This window comes from Pristiophorus japonicus, chromosome 16 (genome assembly GCF_044704955.1).
Source record: "Pristiophorus japonicus isolate sPriJap1 chromosome 16, sPriJap1.hap1, whole genome shotgun sequence".
NCBI lineage: Eukaryota > Metazoa > Chordata > Chondrichthyes > Pristiophoridae > Pristiophorus > Pristiophorus japonicus.
This window is the reverse complement of record NC_091992.1, coordinates 116,005,520-116,019,758: the sequence shown is the minus strand read 5'-3', so window position 1 is coordinate 116,019,758 and position 14,239 is coordinate 116,005,520. Positions and strand designations below refer to the sequence as shown.

Sequence of the window (14,239 nt, the reverse complement as noted above, 5' to 3'; positions counted from 1 at the left end):
TGGCTCCTTGTGAAATTAAACGGGTGGTTATTTCAATGGTCTTCTGAAGTTCCAGGGACCCGAATCGCGTTCTGTTTTTCCCGTTTCTCTTCCTCCTGGAAGGTAAGTGCTCTACAGGTGTTTTATTTTGGGGGACGTGGGTCAGCTCAATTTAAATTGTGTTGCCAGTGGTTCAATTGCAAAAGCAAGTTCGTTTCATGGGTTAAGTATGACAGCATCGCATGAGTCTCTCCTTTATTGCTGAGGGTTATGCCAACGCCAGCGAGTGTACGGTTTTCCAAATGTGGCATTGAACCGCGAAATATCGCCAATGTGCTGGGGACACTGAACATGTCTGTCCCTCCCTTATCCCTGTCTCTGGGGAGGAGGGAAATCCGCAGGTGGACAGCCTTGTTCACACAAGCGGATAGAGACTGGAAGGAGCGTGGCATGGAGATATATATTACCAAGCAATAAGCAGGATCGATCACACTTCTTTTTTCACTCCACTTGCGTGCTGAGAGCCATCGGAATCGCAAAGTATTCCGACGCAGACAGCGAGACTTGTGCTCACAGTGATTCCCATCTTCTGATGGGTCTGCTTGGAGATGTTCTGTGCTGCTGACCCTTCAGACAGCTGATGCTTCTGCCGTGGGGAGACTGCGTTTACCCTGGTGTGTCACTCACTCCGGGGTCTTGCACGCACTCCGATTTCTGGCCAGGAACCGGACTGTCAGCCGAGACTGACAGGGAGGTTTCTTTCCTATAGCTTTCTATATTCATCTATAAATGGATCGTTTCATGTTTTTGTTATCGGATTGAGTCTTGCCATGGTTTAATCGATGGAAAAGGTTTCCCGATTACCAGATCCCATAATCGTCTCAAGGTCCCCCTCTTGGGAAGCTGATCTTTGAACATCTGTACGGGGAGAGTCGATGCAATCGTTAATTGCAGTTAGACCCAGACCGAAGGGCGGGCGGTGATGGATTTCCGATTTATCGGATTTAATAACAATCAGACTGCTAAAAATCGATGCCTAAGATTGAGTGAAGGCGCGGATAAAGCTGCTAAACTCTCGGTTCTGTGTACCGACACCTCTGTGTACCATTACCTTCGGGGGCCAGCGTTCAATTTGCCTTTCGACTGAATTGTTAAAGTTTTAAAAGTGTATGCATATCTATATATATTGCTGGTGGCAGTAGTGTGTGCAATAGCCGGTGGTGATTAAAGCTATCTTGTGCTTCAGGTCCGTGTATAATGTACAGTCAGTAGCGGGTCCGTCACTCCAGGGTGGCACAAAATGGCTTTGGACACCTCGACGCGGAATGGATCAACGCTGGAATGGATTGCAGCCACCTACGAGGAAGGGAAGGACGCCACCGAGATCTACTCAAACGTCACCCAGAACAGCACCGAGCCCCTCGATGTTGACATGAGCGGCAGTGTCCTCCTCCCTTTCATCTACTTCGTGGTGTGCGTGGTGGGACTGAGCGGCAACACCTTGCTCATCTACGTGATCTTGCGGTACGCCAAGATGAAGACGGTGACCAACATCTACATCCTGAACCTGGCGATCGCGGACGAGCTGTTCATGCTGGGGCTGCCCTTCATGGCCATCCAGGTGGCCCTGGCCCACTGGCCCTTCGGCCAGGCCGCCTGCAGGGTCCTGATGTCGGTGGACGGCATCAACCAGTTCACCAGCATCTTCTGCCTGACGGTGATGAGCATTGACCGCTACCTGGCGGTGGTGCACCCGATCCGCTCGTCCCGCTGGCGCAAGCCGCGGGTGGCCAAGCTGGTCAACGGGGCGGTCTGGTTCATCTCGCTGCTGGTCATCCTGCCCATCATGATCTACTCGGGGGTGCAGACCCGCCAAGGCCGGAGCAGCTGCACCATCACCTGGCCCAGCACGGACAACTCCTGGTACATGGCCTTCGGCATCTACACCTTCGTGCTGGGCTTCTTCCTCCCTTTGACCATCATCTGCCTCTGCTACCTCATGATCATCGTCAAGGTCAAAGCCTCGGGCATCCGTGTGGGCTCCTCCAAGCGCAAGAAGTCGGAGAAGAAGGTGACCAGGATGGTCTCCATCGTCGTGGCCGTCTTCGTCTTCTGCTGGCTGCCCTTCTACACCTTCAACTTCCTGTCCCTGGCGGTGGAAGTCAAGCCCACCCAGGCCATGAAGGGCCTCTACGAGTTCGTGGTGGTGCTCTCCTACGCCAACAGCTGCGCCAACCCCATCCTCTACGCCTTTCTGTCCGACAACTTCAAGAAGAGCTTTCAGAACGTGCTGTGCCTGAAAAAGGTGAGCGGCTTGGACGAGGTGGACCGCAGTGACAGCCGGCAGGACAGGTCCAGGCTGCATGATGTCACCGAGACGCAGAAGACGCTGCTGAATGGCGACGATTTCAAGACCAGTCTCTAACCGGGAGCAATGGTCCCACCAGGCAGAGATCAGCCGTGCATTGGCGGGGTGGGAGGGGGCTCTCGGCACCCTTCCTTCCATTGCAAGCACAGGTAAAGGCAGCCTGCCTGGCTCGAAGGCTCTGTTCCAGTTCCCCCAGCGAGTCGTGTCGCCACCGGTACACCCTCCATGCTGACACCGTCTGCGGGCTTTGCAGAGCTGCCGTGTTTCTGACACTGAAACCTGGCTTTGATTCATTGGGCCGCCTTGGGACTGTTCGGGATCCCCGCCTCATGAATCCGTATTTAATCTTGTGTCACACACGCAATTACTTAAATCAATACCAATAATGTGCAGATTGCAAACTTAGCTGAAGTTTAAATGGAAGCAACCTCACCCGCAGGCGCACACCCATTTATTGCAGAAGTCTCGCTGTAGCACCAAACTGCTTTCGCTGCCACCCCATGCAACTGGGCGCAATATTTCTACACTGCAATTGCTTAATACTCCAGTATATTACTACACTGCCTTCCGTGTTAAAGCTCGCCCATAATAGCCACATAGTCAAACCTCGTACTGTGATATTACTTGGCAACGCTTCAGCACAGTGTTCCTATGCGCCAGTTTAGTGATGGTTGCTTCAGTAAATCTCGTCTTAATTAGAACTTTAGGTATTTAAACGACTGTAACCTGGGTCCGTGGTGGGTTGAACGACTAACAAAAGTTAATCACGTGAAATAAATGGCAGATGGCAGGATTCTGTTTCTGTCTCGGGTGTGCAGCAGCCCCACGCTATATCAAAGGACACGGCTGGGCTGGATATCACCCCAGGCTTTTCCAGCTAACTGCAAAGTTTGTGCATTGATCAAATGAACACCACTTGTAACTACAATTTCTATTATTCAGTGAACTAGTGGCCTGTACTTTATCTGCTTAGATCGTTTTCGACATCTGCTGCTTTACCCCAAGACTAGATTCGAATCCGTTTCAGAAACAATTGAACGTGATGGTTGCAGGCATTGACCAGGATAGGTTTTGCTATGACCTGGCTTTGAAAACTATTCTTTACATTTCAGTCCCAACACCAACATTTTTCTCCCTTGAAATTGTTAAGAAATAGCGACCAAACTCACGAGAAGTCCATCCTGCTGAAACATGTTTCATGTTTAGATAATTACAACATCTTGAATGGTGACCCCCTAATAACTGCAACCTTCAAGCATCTTTTCACATCCTCATTCCAGGTGTTTAAGCACATCAACATATCAGTTCTGTTAAATGTCTTGTTTGGGAAGAACTTTATACCACACAGCGAGGCCCCTAAATGATGGTGGGGTATGCTTGGTATGTGAATTTAATTTGTAATCACTGAGTAATACTGGCGATTCCTGTAACTTCAGGTCAGTAGGTTATGATCATCAATGGCATTTAATTTTTTGTACATTTATTATTGCTGTACCACCCTAACATGTGGTTATTCATCAAATAGTGGGAGTGGCGGGAAACATAAAATAATTCAGCTTGTGACATTAGGACAATTGTAATCCAAACCCCAAGGGCTTACTATGCCCACCGAGGTGGTAGGTTCAGAGTTAATCAGGATTTTTTGTTCCTGGTTAGTTGATCTACTTTTATTTTCTACATCCAACTATTCAAACAATGCACTACAATCCAAACCTAAAACAATGGAATTAAATGGTTTTAGATCAAGCACTGGAATTTGTTCATTTAGAATCACACTGTATATCTCATTTAAAAACAAACATTTACTTGTCAACTTCATAGCTGTTTCTTTCAAGCAAGAGCCCACAAAGTCAGTCTCTGGTGGGTTGCAGATGGGAGCAAGCCACTTAATTCATTAAAATGCCACTAAAATAGAATTACATTTCTGAAATTAAAATAATATACCTTGATTTTGTAATAGTTTCCATATGAGTATGGGAATTGCCCATGGAAGGAGATCTACCTTGATGTTAGATCCCTAACGTTTTTTAAATTTATCGTTAATGAGATGTGGGCATCACCGGCAAAACCAGCATTTATTGGCCATCCCTAATTGCCCTTGAGAAGGTGGTGGTGAGCTGCCTTCTTGAATCGCTGCAGTCCTTTTGGTGAAGGTACTTCGACAGTGACTTTGTCATTGCGGTTTGGTACAACTGAGTAGCTTGCTCGGCCATGTCAAAGGGCAGTTAGAGTCAACCACATTGCTGTGGGTCTGGAGTCACATATAGGCCAGACCGGGTAAGGATGGTAGATTTCCTTCCCTAAAAGGACATTAGTGAACCAGGTGGGTTTTTACAACAATCCGGTAGTTTCATGGTCACCATTACTGATACTAGCTTTTTTAACTCCAGATTTATTTAACTGAATTTAAATTCCCCCAGCTGCCGTGGTGGGATTTGAAGTGGAAAATGATAGTACATATGAATTTCAAATTAGTTAATAAGATTATTTAAATTACTTACTTATAACAATGATAACACAAAAAAAATGAAAGATTTTCAAGAAATCTAATGGACATGCTTTTTATTACTGCTGGTTAGAGACATTTTGTTGAGTTTCGGAGCCTTCCAATCGCAACTTTGGTCCCCAGACAGTGTCCCCAGCGCGTGTTAACATTCAATTAAATTAAATTAAATTCAAAGTTCTACTACCTTTTAAGAACATGTTCTTCCCCGTCTAATGCTCCACTATTCAAAAACTTGCTTTTCCATATTTATTGCTTTCTTACAAAGGTCATGGTGCTTCAACTTTTAAACTATTGTAAATTCTACAACCGCACAAAGTAAAGACAAAACAATGCTCTTGTGTACAGTACTGGCACACAGCGCATTTAGCTTGGATATGAAAAATGATATTGGTTAACACACTTTGGTGGAATGCAGTTTTAAAGCTTGATTTTTTTTTGCTGACAGAATTGGGTTGTAGTCCATCTTGGAGAAAAAAAAATCTCATTTCGTCAATGGCTACTAATGATTAGATGTATCATGAATTCTCGTAACAATCTTCACTGTAGAGTGCCAAACTATTTCAACTGAGTCCACTGAAGCTTTTGTTCAGTTTCATGACAGATTGTGGTGGTAATTAAGGTCACTGATACTGCAGGGATGCTTCTCTAATCTTGAGACTTAAGCTTTTTGTTGGTGCAGAGATGTGAAGTGTTTTTTAACTATATTAAATTATATTTTTGCATGGACCTAGTCAATCTGTAGGTGAGACAAGACTTATTTGCTAACAGTTATGGTTGGACAAATAAATGTTATTTATTTTATTTTTTTTATTTCCAGTTCACCTTCATTCCTTCTGAGGTACACCCTCAGTACAGGTGGTCGCAACTGCTTCCACCATCCATCAGGTCTGGTAGAGGGAAAGACCTAACTGGAAGCTTATTACATCTGTGCTTGTCCATACACTGACAATTGAGATCAGACTGTCAGCTGCCAAAAGCATGCAGCCGTAGCCATTTACATTGAAAATGGAATCCTTGGCAGGCAGCCGGAGTGATAATCAGAATTTAACAACACTTTTACAAATTCGTACGTTTTTAGTTGGCAGTTTTATAGGATCTTGGAAATTACAGCACAGAAAGAATCTGTGTGGGCCATTGGTCCTGTTAGCAGTGGAATAATCATAACTTTATTTCAGGAATAATAATTTTATCATCTACAATGCCAAATTCCTCAATGGAATAACATTATTAACAGATCAGTGCGTTTTTTTTCCAATTTAAAACAGCGGCATTAATTTACCCTTAACCCATTTGAGGGCATTTCAAAAAGTTCAGTGGTCGCAATAGTAATACAGTCTCCTCACTTCAACAAGTTTCCAGACCATACATGATTGTTTAGTAATTAAAAAATAACAAGTATACAGCATTTCATAGCTATGGAAGCTAATAAAGATGCAGTTTCAAACAAATATTCAATTTCGTCTGGAAACGTCTATTACCCAAAACCAGAGAATGGAACAGTTCTAAATCTTTCCAACATCTTTCTCCCACATCGATTAGGAGGAGATTATTGCCCTTAATCGGGCAATATACATATTTACCTGTGCTAGGAAAGAGGGGTCATAACCACTCCAATTTTGAGTTGTATATCAAGGTTGTAATATTTGGATTTGGCAATGAGAATGGTTGAAATTTACACACTCCACAGCCAACTCAGAAATTTGGATCAAAGTAAATTTGTTCCCCAGCATTTAATATTAGCACATCACCAGGCAACCTTTACTACATTGCTTGTCGCAATTGTACCAATTCTTCTTTAAAAATTTGTTTCTGGGATGCGGGCGTCGCTGGCAAGGGCAGCATTTATTGCCCATCCCTAATCGCCCTTGAGAAGTTGGTGTTGAGCCGTCTTCTTGAACCACTGCAGTCCGTGTGATGAAGGAACTCCCACAGTTATAGGGAGGGAGTTCCAGGAATTTGACCCAGTGACGATGAAGGAACGGCGATACATTTCCAAGTCAGGGTGGTGTGTAACTTGGAGAGGAACTTGCAGGTGGTGGTGTTCCCATGCGCCTGTTGCCCTTATCCTTCTAGGTGGTAGAGATCGCGGGTTTGGGAGGCTCTGCCGAAGAAGCCTTGGTGAGTTGCTGCAGTGCATCTTGCAGGTGATACACACTGCAGCCACGGTACGCCGGTGTTGGAGGGAGTGACAATCAAGTGGGTTGCTTTGTCCTGGATGGTGTTGAGCTTCTTGAGTGTTGTTGGAGCTGCACTCATCCAACCAAGTGGAGAGTATTCCATCACACTCTGAACTAACAAAGGTGTACACGTTCCTATAAAAAATATCAGGTATTGCAAATACTGTGCAACAGCTTTTGTTTCTTTTAATAGAAATTCAATGTATTATAAGTGAAGTACTGTGTGTTGATATAAAAAAAATATTCTGGTTGTCATTATGAGAGTCTGGAAGAGTGTAACATCATCCCAAGTCTTTAGAAGACATTTGACAGCTAGAACTGGAAGAGCAATATTTCAGAACAGGTACATAAAGAGTGAGAACTGTGCTAATAACGTGCCAAAGATAAATTGAGAAGGAGTTCCATTGAGAAAGTGAATATATTTCTTACAGCTACAGTGGAATCCTCTCTCATGTTGACCATTGAGGAAAGGTTTTCGATTTTTAAATATAGATGAAAGAAAAATCTTTTTTTGAACGACTGAGGTTTTCTGTATCTTCAAGTATTACATGGGATTTTGATAAGGGAAATGCACAGAATAATGGTTTTGTTAATTTGACATTTTCAAGTCAACTAAAAATCTGTAATCTTGTACTAAAGATTTCTGATTTTGCTGCAGAAATAATATTGAAGTTCTCAAATACCAAATTATATAATCTATAAAAGCAAATGTATTACCTGTGCCTGTAACAATGTTCATAGCTCTTAACACACAAATCTTAAAAATACAGACACATGTTTCACATGGACAAAGTTTCCCCACTATTTCTCACCGCGTCTTTGAGATTTGTTAGAGAATGAAAAAAATTTACAAATTGTATTGTGTGGGATGTTTTCACTTTCTATTTTGCTACATTACAACATGACTCTGTTACAGTTTAGATTTTCCTAAAAGCAAACTTGAGAGCAACAATGTCCAACTGAATCCTTAAGTCTCATTATTACATATTTGTTCCACAGGTATGATTGCTGTCCTGTGCCACAGGTCACTGCAGAATTAACATTCTAGAATATATTTAAAACTTTCAAATTAATTATCCATGGAATCAATCCGATACAATGATAGACTATAACCCTATAATAACCAACTTCTGTCTCGCCTTGAAATAGTTTAGTGCTGAGACTATCATTAGGTGCTCAGTCGAGATGGGTTTTATTGTACTGCCGTCTGATGGTTTGTTAACAGCCAGTCATAAATGCTGTGGTTATGAGTTATGAGTCTTTCACAGCACCCAGTCATTATACTCGCTATACATACAAGGTATTCAATTCTCCAATCATTTACTCTCACAAACGCCATAGAAATAATGCATATCCTACATTATAAATGCAGTATTTGTCATGTGCTATCCTTAAACCAAATGTAGTAACAAAGACATGTTTTCAATATTGTAACAATAAAAGGCACATCTAAGTGACTTCACATAAATCAATCAGAGGATTCAGGTTAACAAATGTAAACCACAAAAGTGTCATGGGATGTCATCTTAACCACTTGGAGATTGCATTTCATTTTTTTTCCCCCTATATAATTAACCATACTGATACAAATAGGGTTTCACAGCATAACATTTACAATACAGACCTATTCCCAACAACATTATCAAGAATTGGAACTCACTAAAGATAACGCAAGCAAGAAACAGTATTAGAAAAAAATAATGGCACTAAAGACTGACAAATCCCCAGGACCGGATGGTTTTCACCGCAGGGTTTTAAAGGAAGTAGGTGAGGAAATTGCAGATGCATTAGCCACAATCTTCCAAAGCTCTCTCGATTCACAAAGTGTCCCTTTAGATTGGGAAATTACAATTGTAACTCCATTATGTAAGGAAGTTGAGAGAGAAACCAGGAAATTATAGTCCTGTTAGTCTAACATCTGTTGTGGGAAAATCTGACACCAAGCTTATGGTCTAGAGGGCAGTAGTGATACCCGCCCTCCTATATGGCTCAGAGACGTGGACCATATACAGTAGACACTTCAAAGCGCTGGAGAAATACCATCAGCGCAGCCTCCACAAGATCCTGCAAATCCACTGGGAAGATAGATGCACCAACGTCAGTGTTCTCGATCAGGCCAACATGCCCAGCATCGAAGCACTGACCACACTCGACCAGCTCCGTTGGGCAGGCCACATTGTCTGCATGCCCGAAATGAGACTCCCAAAGCAAGCGCTCTACTCAGAACTCCTACACGGGCAGAGGAAATGTTTCAAGGACACCCTCAAAGCCTCCTTGATAAAGTGCAACATCCCCACCAGCACCTGGGAATCCCTGGCCAAAGGCTGCTCTAAATGGAGGAAGAGCATCCGGGAGGGCGCTGAGCACCTCGAGTCTCGTTGCCGAGAGCATGCAGAAACCAAGCGCTGACAGCAGAAGGAGCGTGCGGCAAACCAGACTCCCCACCCACCCTTTCCTTCAACCACTGTCTGTCCCACCTGTGACAGAGACTGTAATTCCCATATTGGACTGTACAGTCACTTGAGAACTCACTTTTAGAGTGGAAGCAAGTCTTCCTCGATTTTGAGGGACTGCCTATGATGATTGGAATCTATAATTATGGGCAGAGTGACTGAGCACTCAGAGAAATTTGAAGTAACTAAAGTGGTAGACGGGGAATATCTATGAATGTCATTTGTATGGACTTCCAGAAGGTTCCACATAAGAAACTATTAGCTAAAATTAAAGCTATGGAATTGAATGAAAATTTTTGACCTGGTTAGGAGATTGGTTTGGTGGTGGAAGACAGAGAGTAGGAATAATGGGTATGTACTCTAATTGGAAGGAAGTGACTATTGGTGTTGCACAGGGATCTGTGCTGGGGCCTCAACTATTTACTCTATTTATTAATGACTTAGATAACACAATAGAGAGCCATATATCCAAGTTTGTCGATGACACAAAGATTGGTGGCGTAGTAAGTAGTGTAGACAGGAGCATAAAATTACGAGACATTGATAGATGAAATGAATGGGCAAAACCTTGGCAGATGGATCTCATGCAGGTAAGCATGAGGTCATCCAGTTTGGACCGAAAGAAGATAGATCTAAATATTTTTTAAATGATTAAAATCTAGGAATGGTGGAGGTCGAAAAAGATTTAGAGGCCCATGTACACATCTCTAATATCGAGTAGTCAGCTACAAAAAATAATTAAAAAAGTTAATGGAATATTATCCTTTATAACATGAGGGCTAGAATATAAAGGGGAGGAAGTTATGCTACAGCTGTACAAAGCCCTGGTTACTGATCACTGTGTACTGTTCTGGGCACCACACCTTAGAAAGGATATGTTGCCCTTGGAAAGACTGCAACGCAAATTCACCAGAAGTTACCAAGGCTCCAAAGGTTAAATTATGAGGAGGGATTACATAAACTTGTATTTCCTGGAATATAGAAGGTTACGGGGTTATTTGATTGTGGGCAATAGGATTTTGAATGGAATTGCTAGAGTAGATAGAGAGAAACTTTTTCCACTGGTGGGAGACTCTAGGACAAGGGGACATAACCTTAAAATCAGAGCCAGGCCATTCAGGAGTGAAGTTAGGAAACACGTCTTCACGCAAAGGGTGGTAGAAGTGAGGAAATTTCGGCCACAAAAAGCAGTAAATGCTAGCTTAATTTCCTACAACTGTGACTATATCTCAAAAAGTACTTTGTTGACTGTAAAGGCTTTGGGACGTCCGGTGGTCATGAAAGGCGCTATATAAATGCAAGTTTTTCTTTCTTTTTCTTTTATTTATAATTTTAAACCGGAGATCGATAGATTTGTTCCTGTGATAGGTGCCATTAAACTGCATTCATTTTTCAGTTACAGAAATAACTCAGTCTATCACTTGAGCTTTCTGGTTTCAGATGTATGTGTGATTGTACATTATCATTTCAACTTTAAGTATCTGTACTTAAAGTGTGCTCGTGAATTGATGGGTGAGTGAATGATTAAGAAAGTTTGCATAATTGGGATAGAGAGCTTTACACCTTACAGAAACAGGAGGTTAGGTGAGCTGCAAAATAAATGTTTTACTATGTTTTTTTAATTTAGCATCTATGTTCCTGTTTGGATAATGCACCTTCATTTAAATTAGCTACTTTTGTGATAAAGACAAGAATTGTAATCTATAAAATTGGTAACAGTTTGATATAGAGTTGGTTATGTTACTTTTATTTATTTTTGTAAGATCCCTTGGGGGCTAGTGACAATCAAATGTATGAATGCCTTCTCACTTCAGTGTTTGCAAATTAAGAGATTGTTTCTGGTATTGTGTATGTGAAATACCTGACCCTGGCGAGTCGAATGCTTTTATATTACATCATCATTGCTCATTTACATAAATCAGATTATTTATATTACTTAAAACCCAGGACAAGTAGTTTACAGGATTGTGTAGTACATTTGTGTGCTAATTTTCACAGTACATTTGTGATGACCAACAGCAATGAGATGCCAAACAATTTTAGGATTTAGATTCCTGTATCCTTAACTTATTTTCAAAAGGAAAGTGCTTTTTACCTTGAAAACACTTTGAGACATTCCTGCGGGATCTGATAAGGGCCTACACAAATATAAATATTTCTTTGCACACACACACACACACAATTGCAAGTACTGATTTTCAGGGTGGAGGGCTTAACCAATATAATGTCACCTTCATGGCACTTGCAAATTATCATTCACAAACACCTCCAGTAATTCGATTTGAAGTCAACAAGAGGCAATAGAAGAATTCAAAGGCCAATTCTCAACTGAAAGAACTTTCGGCTCAATTTTCAAAAGTTTGGGAATGAATTCTAATCTGTTCACATCCCATGTTGATTTGCAAAAAAAGTTAGGATATTGATAGAGTAGGTAGAGAGAAACTTTTCCCGCTGCAGTCAGATACATATACGTATATATATATGTACACTGAACTCTGATGATGCACGCCGCACAAGAGTGAACTGTCCAGAATCTCAACCAACGATTACAGACTTGAAAATACACAGGCCAGTTTAAGAAATTATAATTTAATAATGGCGAAACGCATTAACATTGTAGGCTTGGATGCATCATTGAGCGATTGCACAGCGCCCCCGCCCCTTCACTTTGCCCTGGTCAGTCTCTGCAATGTTTCCGTTTGGCAAAGTTCTGAATCCAAAGCAATATCCATGTTCCTGATGACAGTGGGCGAGTTTAAGAATGGAATGTCATGTATTGCTCTCCAGACCACAAACGTCCCTGCAACTTTTCATCCATATCGCCGAATAATGTATTGTAGAAAAGATTCACCGGGCTGATTGTGAGGCACCCGGGAGCTGTAAACGGCCTCCAACAAGGAGTGCTTCGAAAATTGGCCCCATGGTATCGACCCAAGAGCTTCTGGACAATCACAATTGTGAGCTGAAGGGCTTCAAGCTTTGGACTTTTCAATGAGCTGCCGCCGTGAGTCAGTCGAAGTTTTCCAGCTCTGGATGGAGTGAAGTTTTCAATTCTTTTTCATCTTTTTGACATAAATTAATAACTGAGGTGGGGGAAGAGACAAAAGTGTTCAACTGGCTGTTGTGGTCTGAAAAATGTTTGCTTGCTACCCAACAACTGTTTATTAACATGGTTTGAGTGTGCGTCTTGTTTTTTTCATTTTAAAGATACCACCATGTTACCTGTACCCAAGATGTGATGTGTTCCCTCCTCATCTGTATTTAACTCGATATTGTTGCAGTTTTGTACATTAAAAGTGCGAATAATTTTAAACCTGAAGAAGTCTTGTGTGAATTCTGTGGCATTCTTTACATTGGGAACCACGTGGCCGCTGCATCAAAATAACATGTTATCACCTCTCAATCTAACCCAAGCAGAAGTGGATGGAGGCCTTGTCATTTGGATTGATGTTCAGACTTTAGGCTTCATGGAAATACATAGAAGTGATAACACGGAAACATTCGGCCCAACCAGTCCATGTCAGCATTTACACACCTTTTACCTTCATCCATCCAGTGTCCCAGTGGAGATGCAGGAAACGATTAAGCCGTTCCGCAGACACAAATAAATTGTTACACTCAAAGTAAATGGTCAGACTGAGTCCTGTGTGTAATGAGCAAGTGTGACCTTAGGTCCTTTATTAAGATTCCAGAATGCAGATACCTCGACGGTGACCTACTTATATATTGTGCTCCCAAGAGATGCTGGGATCCCTTGGGACTGCAACAGGTAGGCTCTCTGGTGGTCAGGTGTGATGCAGGTTACAAGGGGTTAAATACATAACAATCCACATATCCAATCTAACCTTGACACAGTTTCTGCCTCAACCACTAATCCCGGAAGTGAGTCCCACAGCCTCACTATGCTGTGTGTTTCTAGCTTTCTGTTCTAAATCTGCGGCGTTTAATCTTGTATCTGTGGCTCCTCGTGTTCGATCCCCCAACAACTGGGAACAGCCTGCTTCTATCTACGTGCTCCCACCCTTTCATAACTGCAAACATTTCTATTATATTGCCTTTTAACCTACATTGTTCTAACACAAAAGAAAAAATAGATTTTTCACGTCTTCCTTCGCAGTTGTATTTCTTCAGACAAGGCAGCATCCCAGTGGATCTGTTTGCAGTGTCTCAATATTCTTCCGATAGCACCGTGCCCAATACTGCCGACAATATCAAACTGAGGTCATCATTACCTCTTGGCTTTTATATTCTTTACTCTTGTGATGAAACCAAGAATTCCATTATTGTCCTTTATTGCCTTATCAACTTGAGGTGCTGCCTTTAATGTCCTGTAACCCTATAACCCCCAAGTTCCTCTCCTCTTCCACAGCACTAAACTTAGCGCAGAGTATAATTACTGCTGTTCACTTCCCCCTTACACTGACATCAAATTCCATCTGCCACTTTTTAGCCCGTTGCCCCATATTACCAATGTCCCTTTGTAGTTTCATTTGGTCGTCTAAAGAATTAATTGTACCTCCTATGTTGGTATCATTTACAGATCTACTCCTTCTAGGCCTGTATGCAAATAAGAAATAACATAAGAAATAGGAGCAGGAGAAGGTCATACGGCCCCTTGAGCCTGCTCCGCCATGCAATACGATCATGGTTGATCTGATCATGGACTCAGATCCACTTCCCTGTCCACTCCCCATTACCCCTAAACCCATTATCGTTTAAGAAACTGTCTATTTCTGTCTTAAATTTATTCAATGTG

At 42.2% G+C, this 14,239-nt stretch overlaps 1 protein-coding gene across 1 annotated transcript; it reads left to right on the top strand.

Moving 5' to 3' along the window:
- Positions 1-1,279: 1,279 nt before the first annotated feature.
- On the top strand, positions 1,280-2,404 carry LOC139226219 (somatostatin receptor type 2-like). Its single transcript, XM_070856844.1, has one exon. The coding sequence runs from the start codon at positions 1,280-1,282 to the stop codon at positions 2,402-2,404; it is 1,125 nt and encodes a 374-aa protein (XP_070712945.1).
- The last annotated feature ends 11,835 nt before the right edge of the window (positions 2,405-14,239 follow it).